This window comes from Sylvia atricapilla, chromosome 6, assembly GCF_009819655.1.
Source record: "Sylvia atricapilla isolate bSylAtr1 chromosome 6, bSylAtr1.pri, whole genome shotgun sequence".
Lineage (NCBI taxonomy): Eukaryota > Metazoa > Chordata > Aves > Passeriformes > Sylviidae > Sylvia > Sylvia atricapilla.
The window spans coordinates 16776368-16785544 of record NC_089145.1 but is presented as its reverse complement, the minus strand read 5'-3'; the positions used below and the strand labels follow the sequence as shown (position 1 = coordinate 16785544).

At 39.1% G+C, this 9177-nt stretch overlaps 1 protein-coding gene across 1 annotated transcript in view; it reads left to right on the top strand.

The window, feature by feature from the left end:
- Positions 1-252: 252 nt before the first annotated feature.
- The window catches only part of MUC5AC (mucin 5AC, oligomeric mucus/gel-forming), a 43759-nt gene continuing 34834 nt past the window's right edge, over positions 253-9177 (top strand). The window contains 10 exon segments of the mRNA XM_066322169.1: positions 253-450; positions 2316-2381; positions 3290-3349; positions 4314-4575; positions 5538-5652; positions 6112-6202; positions 6578-6690; positions 7181-7397; positions 7719-7844; positions 8837-8954. Of these exon segments, the coding sequence (XP_066178266.1) occupies positions 378-450; positions 2316-2381; positions 3290-3349; positions 4314-4575; positions 5538-5652; positions 6112-6202; positions 6578-6690; positions 7181-7397; positions 7719-7844; positions 8837-8954 (1241 nt within the window). The 5' untranslated portion in view covers positions 253-377.

The following is a 9177-nucleotide window of genomic DNA, read 5'->3' as shown; positions in this document are numbered from 1 at the left end:
TAATTCACTCAAGCTTCCTGCTCAGAAGTCACCCAGAAGTCTCTTAAATTGTGTTTATCCCACAATAAACAAAAGTTTGGGAAGAGTAAGCCTAAGCAAAAATTCTTCTTGCTCACTTCTTGATATTTCATCAAAAAGACCTATGGAAAGAAGACTCCTCCTAGAGTGTAAATAGCTGAGGGAAAGTCAGAGCATCCTCTGTTTACCTCTGCACCTGCAAAGGGAAACGAAAATGTCTGAAGCCCCACCTTTTAGAGCCTTGTGAAACAGTCTGGGAACCGAGCCAGATTCTACTCTCTCACTATATAAGACTTGGGAACAGAGAGGTATTTCCTCAGAGGCAGGTAGTTCGGTAGTTTCTACCGGACTTCCAGAAGATGGGTAAAGGTGGTGGGACACGAATACCACTATGGATATCAATACTAGCCCTGGTCTTCATACAGCTCAAAGGTAGGAAGATTCACTTGCTTGGAATTTTTACTGTTTTAAAGAATTTATAACTTGCTTTGGAGTTTGAAGCTTTTTTTTTTTTTTTTTCTTGGCTTTGTGAAGTTAATGAACATGTTACCTTCATGCAAGATTTTATTTTCTGCTTAAAATACCTTCCTTCCTGTGAAGAGAAGATTAACTCTTTTGAAACTGGTGTCCTTTTATTCTCCAGTGGAAATCTGGAACAGTTCCACTGCATTGCGTGGAACTCCCTCAGAACTTGCATTTCAACAAAATTGCCTGAATATTCAGGATGGGATAGCATTTCTAAATGTAAAACAAAAAGTTGTAAAGGTACCTCTAGAAAGGAACAAATCAGTTGAAGATAATGGCTACATAAATTATTAAAGACTCTGTTTATCAACTGATGATAGACTATGGAAAAAAAGGGAGGATTTCTTTTGAAAATCATCAGGCAATAGATTTAAAAACTCATTTACTCTTGCTTATGAGTTTGCATAAAAGCTTAGCACACAGAGTTGGTTTGCAATGGGCTGAAAACAAATGGAACTGCTATAAATATTCTGAGGGCACTTAAGAGTCATGGATGAATTTTTTTTTTTAATTTTCTTTTTTCACCTGATAATTTCCCTTTAAGTTTAAAGTAACAACAGTGTTAGTTTTAAATGCATTTTGATCTCAAGTGCAGATCCTATTGTATGATTTCCTATTTTTTCCTACTCCTAGGTAGTTCCATAGTAACTTATGTTAAGAAGTGGTAGTGTCAAAGAATAGCCCATGACAGGAGCACGTAGCTGTAGCATTATCACAACCTGCAATGGCAGCAGGGATCTGCAGTGCATGTGGCACGAGACAGAGCAGAGCCGCACAGTGTGTGGAGAGAGAAGCAAAAAGCTCTCTGAGGCACTGAGGGAGCCCAGAGGCACTGAATGGTGGGCTCACATCCTCTAATCCCAGCTGCAGACCCCCAGCTTTCCCCAGGAGGGACCCTCCAGGCTCCCTACAGCGCTGCTTTCAGCCTTAGCCCCTCCAGTGGTCCTATCCACAGCCTGCCCTTGTGAGATGCAGCAGGGGCTGAACCGGCCCTTACAGTTTTCTCTGGCCAGAATAGTCTTCACCTCAACCTGCCCTCTGATGAACTCTCAGTAAACAGTGCATTGAAAGCCCCTCTGGCCCCTGTGCATAATGTGTGTATTCCTATTCTGATGCTGCAGTGGAACGGAATGAAAAATGGTTTCTTTGCTTTGGGACAAAATCAGCAAGCACAAATGTATCTACTGGAAAGACCTATTTCCTTCTGTGTGGTGTGGCTTATGCATTTATTTTCCTTCTGTGGCTTATAATAAGGAGGGCTCAAACTATAAAATACAGAGTAACTTCGGCTTTGACAAAGATCAGTACTCTAACCCTAAAGTGAATTCTTCCTGTACAAGAGGGACTTATTTTAAAGCCATCTAGCTAGAAAGAAAAGGTTTTACTGATGCTTAAAGCACAGAGTGATCATAAAACCTAAGAAATTTAGGTCCCTTATCTGAAAAGCTCACAAGGGAATCCAGGGGTATGCTGTGACAGAATAAGGACGTGCTCAAATCACCACAGGCATGTTTTTGATGGCTTCCCTACAGTAATTTATTACCCAAAAAAATTAAAAACAAAAAAAGGAAAAGACTAAAGGAGTGGTGGAGGTCATCACGGCTGCATGTAGCATGGGTCCGATGCATTTCTGACCTCCTGTCCATAAACACATCTTTGGTGATTTTTGATATATTGAGTGTTGCATGTTTAAAGAGATATAATTGACACATTATAAGGGAACTCAAGAAAATTAGGCATTCACATTTCCTTTACTACTCTTCTTGATGCAGTTGAAGCCCAGGGTGGTGAACAACCAACAGAGTATGTTTCTCCATCTCTCCTGCAGCGACAAAAATGTAGGTATTTTTATGCTGATCTCTTTCTAAGGTTTTGTTCCAAGTAAAGGTGATAAATAGTAAGATTACTAGAATATTTTGATTCCTAGCTAAAATATTCCACACACGTTAAAAGAGTAGCTCTCTGTACAATATATCCAGTTTTCAGCCCTTCTCTGACTGCTCTAAGCTTGAGAACTTCCTCTGAGATCTGGCCCAGGGGATCTGCTCTACTGATATGATACAGTTATCTAATCTTTAACTTCACGAAAGGTACATAACTTATATCTAAAAGTGTATTTTCAGAAGAGGTGTGTGTTTACATACATATCACCAAGGCACTTGATAGTAGGTAATAAAAGGTACATTTTTTTACACTGTGTCAAGATGACTGCATCACTCACAAGAGAGTAAGAAAACTGTAACTACCTTAAACATCAGAGTAATTAAGTACTACAAGATCACAAATGACCCATAACTAGACAAAATAAGTGGGAGGATCTGAAGCTGACTGGTGTATTAGTGATGAATGGCTTAAATAATTGATCATTAAGCCTGCCCTGCAAAATATGTGCCACAGATTATTTAAAAATAGCTGTTGTAATCACTATTACAATACAGTGCTCTGAGGATCATATTGCTGGGTTTGAGTTCAGAGTATCAGGGCCAGCATCAGATGGGAGTCTTGAACAAATGATGGAAGAAAGTACTACAGTCTGTGCAATTTAGCTGTTAGTGAAATTTATAGAAAGACAGGACACAAAGCATTGTGTAAAAACCACCAATAAAACCTTGTGGAAACTTTCCCCTAGAGCATAAATAGTTGTAGGAAATATTAATCACTAAAATGACTAGGTGATCTCTACCCATGTTTTAGGATTTCAAAAGAGATTAAAGATGATTTTTTTCTCCTTTCTATTTTCTACCAGCCTTGAAATCCCAAGGAGTGACAATCATTCCACCTTTTCAAAATGCACTGAAAGTAAAGGGTAAGTTAAGCAAATGTCATGGCTCAGATATTTGTGCTTTTGTTAATGACAAAGAGCATGGAGTGACTGAAAAAAATCAAGAAATTGTTTAAGGTCCTTTAGCATCATAAAAAAATTAGCATAAAATTAATTCATCAGGTAATGTGAATAATCTAACTGTGAATCCACTGCTTTGCCTCATTGTTTTATGATGCAGCAGTAAAAAAATCCATATATACATGCATAGATATCGTACACGTTTTTCCCTAGTATTATATATATTTCCAGTGAAGAGAGGAAAATACTAGTGTGCTGAAAACTGTCAAGACACCTTATCTGGGGAATAGGGTACAATTCAAGCAGGCTGAGTGTAAATGTGGAAAGGGACTGTGAAGATAATCACGGATAACGGAGAGTATGCTTGCAAGGAAAGGAAGACGGAAAAGAAAGAAGAGATTTCTATAATGGATAGGAGGAGAAGCAGAGAGGTAGAACTCCATCAAGGTGAAGTGTAATTTTGGCAGAAGAACAACCAGGCATACATGGGATGGGCATATGTTTCAGAAGATGCTGACTAGAGTCTTTGGCCAATCAGAGGTTGTGGGTATGAGTGGCCTTCCCAAGTAGGTGTACCAGCTAGTTTTAAACTAGCTTTAAAATGGTTTTATGGTAAAACTTTAGGCCTCCATACATCTAGAGAAGGATTTACAGGATAGGGAAGTCATCAGAACTAGAGCACTGGATCTGGTGATGCAGAAGGTTTCTTTTGATCCTAGGCCCTATATCCTTATGCAAAACTAATTAAACACAAAAAGCAACTTAAGTAAATAAATAAATTGTGGCAAACAAATAGCTTGGCAAAAAAATCAACAAAAAAAGAGGACCTTTTTGGACAGAGGCTGGTGAGAGAAGCAGGAGGGATAAAGCAGAAAGGATATTACAAAAAAATTACAGAAAATTCTTAGTGTTTATTTTGAATCCACAGCTGGCAACCCCTCTCACAATGGCCGTGTGTGCAGCACATGGGGTAACTTCCACTTCAAGACCTTTGACGGGGACATCTTTTACTTCCCTGGGGTCTGCAATTACATCTTTGCATCCAACTGCAAGTCTTCCTACGAGGACTTCAACATCCAGATTAGGCGTGCAATGGTGGAAAATGCTACTGTGATCACTCACGTCATCATGAAGCTGGAAGGAATAGTGATCGAACTGACCCCCAGCTCTGTCCTGCTCGACGACAAATTGTATGTTCCTACCTTGTTCCCAGTGGGCTCTTTGAGCCAGTACCCCTTTCCCTCATCTGATCTCACTTTGCTCCCAAGCAGTGGGAAGGCTCAGGTCTCTCCTGAAGTAGTAACAAAAACAAGGATGGCTTGACAGCAAGCTAAGTGTCACTTCTGCAGATTATCCCTGTGGCAGTTTTGTTCAGATGAGCTATATTCCATATACTACAATAGTGTATGTTAAGTGCAATTAAGTCTCTCAGTTGCATTCTTTACACCCTTGAAGTTAATACTTTCCATTAATTTTACTACAGCAGAATCCTGAGAGGAATTTTTGACAACTTTTGTCCTTGCACTGAACAGTGTGTGGTAAAGCAGTGACCACTCTTCAGCTTGTACCTGAATTAATTTAAAATTATCTGTTCTGGAATCTATGTAGCAATTGTAGCACTGACTTTGGCATAGGGTGTAAAAACTACCCAAAAGGCCAGGTAAATATTTGTCCAGCTATCCCACAGTGAGTTGTCTGTTATGGCAGCTATGTAGAGTGAACTAGTTTAAAGGTTATCTCGGGTACAGCTTCCTGAATGGCATTCATGTCACAGAAAGCCTGGAGTCTATCCTTTTATTATCAAGTGCTTCAAGGAGTAAATACCAATATCCTGAAGCACATTGGCCGCAAAACAGAGCCTCCTGGCACATTTTCGAACAATACAATCACACATATGTGCTAACATTTTACCCAGCAAAACACCCTTAACGGAGAAAGCCAAAAGGGACACAGGAAAAGCAAGGCTGATCCATTTGCACAATAGGAAATGGACAACATATTACAAACCTCTCTTGTCTATAGTAGTTATTGCTCTAATTTCCTCACAGATACACATTGAAAATTCTCAAAGAGAATGAGAAAGGATATAATTGTGGACATTCAATGGATATTCTGTCCCTACCCCTGCTGACTTTTGATGATCTTTTCCCAGGGTCCAGATGCCCTACAGCCATATGGGAGTCTTGATAGAGAGAAGTAACAACTATTTGAAAGTTTCTGCCAAGTTGGGACTGACGTTCCTTTGGAATGGACAAGATGCTCTCCTGGTAAGAAAACATCCAAAACACAGCAGAAAGTCTGTATTTGGAAAATGGTCTGTTTACACCTTTGCAGTATTACAGCCAAGCAGGCATTAGTTACTTTTGGGTTTGTGTCTATTTCTAGTGTATTGTTTTGTCTTCCTGTCTCCTCTCAATTTCCCCTTTTATTTTCCCCACCAAGCTCAGCTCAGAATCCACAGATGCTGAATTGTAATGTTCCTACCTCACAGTGAAGTACTCCTCAGATTCCAGACCTGGCAAAATATTGATGTTCACAACCCAGAGCTAGGATAAGAGTGAGCTTTTCTTGGTCGTCCAATGGTGCCTCCCTTGTTATCACACAGCACAGTCTCCACAACAAACATATCTCAAATTTCGAGTACATGAGCAATACTGGTATAGGCTGTGCTGCTAACCGTCAAGACTGCCATTTCTTTAACCTCCCCCCTCCTTTTTTTTTTTTAGGTGGAACTAGATAAAAAATATGCCAATCAAACTTGCGGACTTTGTGGGGACTTCAATGGAATTCCAGTCAGCAATGAATTTATTTCAGGGAGTAAGTAATGAAAAGCATTATTGTTTTTCTTCTTTACAATATACTTTAATATAGGTTGTGAGTTGTATTAACTGAAAAACTGGGGATACTTCTTCATGTATTCCTGTGATGTCAGTTGTGCAAAGTCAGGACTTTGAGATGTATTAGACTGTTTTGATCACTGTTAGATATTTTAAGACTTGCCATATAAAAATTTCTACTTGTTTTCAATAGTCAGGATCCAGTTCTTTTTATATCCTACTCATCTTTTCCCTTTCATATTATAATGATATTATTTGGTAATCATTGTTCACATTGTAGCAGGTAGTGTCACAAAAGAAAACTCCAAGCAAAATTCAGTAAGCATTACTCTAATATTTGAATTGTTTTTTACAGACGCAAAAATGACCGCCATACAGTTTGGTAACAGGCAGAAGATGGATGGACCCACAGAGCAGTGTGATGATCCTATTCCTCCTACTTCTCCGATGAACTGTTCAAGAGAATTTGTAAGAACCTCTCTTTCAAAATTTGTTTTCTCAGTGTCAGTACATTCTCTTTTTGGAGAAACTTTTTAGAAGCGAATGAATAGTCATGAATACGACTCAACTGTAGGTCCCCCCAAAAAAAAATTCTAAATTTCATGTTATATTCTTTGCTAAAGTGAATGCCAAAAATTTGCATTCCTCTTCTACAAGAAAACTGCATATTTTCCTGAAAGAGAATTACTGAGGATGTCTTAATACGAAGAAATATTATAATGCTTGGGAAGTGACCTGAAGTGACAGTAACTAAGGATATGGAAGCTACTAGAGTTATTCAAAGGAGTTCCACGTAGTTTTGCCCTATTATTAAATTTTTCTTTAAATATCAGCTTTTGGCTACTGTTGGATGGGTTTCTGGACCAGCTCAATCTTTGGTTTGTTCTGCTCCGTGCCTTAAATAATCAGTTTCATATTTTCTTAACATTTTGTTTACTTTCTCCCTTTTCCTTCCTAGGCTTCTATCTGTGAGACAGTATTAACCAGCAAAGCATTTACGAGTTGTAACATGCTCGTGAATGTCCAGGACTACATTGAAACTTGCATACAAGACCTGTGCCACTGTGACAGCTCTATGGCTGACTTCTGCATGTGCAACACCTTTGCTGAGTACTCCCGGCAGTGTGCTCACGCAGGTGGACAGCCCCTGAACTGGAGAACCTCAGACTTGTGCCGTGAGTATCTCAGGAAGGGACCTCCCTTAAGTGTGTGCTTGCTACACACATCTAGCAAACTTCAAATATGTGAGGTTTTTTCCTGAAGAAGACAGTAATTTAAAAGTGCATACAATTAACACAAGACTTTGAGAATGTGGAAGTTATAAGGATTTTGCCTAGGAGATTTTCATTATAAATCAGAAAATCTAAAGTGTTTCAGCTTCCGCTTGGATCAGGATACCCTGTCATGCCTTGACACAAACCAACCTAAATTGCAAATACTGTTTTCTCAAACATTCAAACAAAAAGTCCCACTTATAATACTCTTTCTACTTTTAGCGAAATCATGTCCATTCAACATGCAATACCATGAGTGTGGCTCTCCCTGCTCTGACACCTGCAGCAACCCGGAACGATCTGCACTTTGTGAAGACCACTGTACAGATGGCTGCGTCTGTCCTCCAGGCAAGCTCATATCCTGCCTTTTTCTCATAGCCAAACTATAGCCCTAGAATGCTCACCTGTAGGCATTTAACAACTTTCATACTCTGGATCTTCCCCATCACATCATTAGTGTTATTATCATTGAAGAAATGGCTACATTTCTCCCCGGGATGCACTATTTCTATTTAAATTACTAAATATTCCCTTTTTAAACAAGAAATGTCCTTTATATATATATTTATTATATATATAAAATAACTGAACTGACAGTAAGATAATTTGCTCCTAGAAAAAACAGTCTTCTACTCTCAGCATTGAAATTCAGTTCAGAGAATGTATGAAGTGTTTAAGCAGATTCTGCAAGCAATTATAACTCCTGCTTTTAGCAAAGCTGCATCTGGTTCCACAAATGACCAAATCTTTCTTGTCAGGTGTTGTGTGTCTAAACAACAAGGAGCTGACAGAGCACTAGGCAGTGTATTAGATCTGGTGCTTCAGAGAATTCCACACAAGAATTGTGTCTCAGTACAAGATGTATTCTCCTTCTGCATACTTCTGGGTCTAAATTTTTGTTGCTGTTGTGACTGTGTATCACAGGAGCTTTACCCCTTGCAGCTGTTCTGCCCATCACCATCATGTCTCACAGAATTCACGATCACTTCTCTAAGGCAATCCTCTGTCCCTGGGCATAGAAATATTTACTGTACAGATATGTCCCTGGGCAGTCTTACAAATGGTTCATCTATTCCAGCTTATTACCTAATAGTTTTAATCCTGATTCTATTCTAATGAGGCCCATCACAGGAAAGTGTTTTCCTAGAGGTCCCTTTTGATCATGCTAAGATTTTTAGATAGATTTCAATGTAACATAGCCCTTCAATCTCTACATAGCTTGCATCCTTTTATTTTAAAGCACAGAAGAAATGGACATAGTCTCAGACATCTGCTAGCTATGTGTTCAAAGGCAGGTTCTGCAGTGCACAGAATAAGTAATAGACCCTTTCTTCTCCTAGGAATGGTATTTGATGACGTTAATGGTGCTGGCTGCATTCCCCGCCGAGAATGCCACTGTACCTATGAAGGTGAAACTTATGCTCCTGGTGCCTCCTTCTCATCTAAATGCAGATCATGGTAACATATTTTCTCACTTTTTGGTTTGGGTTATTTTTGTGCATTAGCTGAATATTTACTGATACCCCCTTAAAAAACAAATGAGCACCTACTTACCAATTGAAGTTCCATAATTACACTAATTCAGTGGTTACTCTTATGTCTGTTTTCCCTTCACACTTGGAACAAAAATTTGAGTTTTTGAACAGGAGCTTCAATTTCAGTAAATACCAATGAAGGAAGA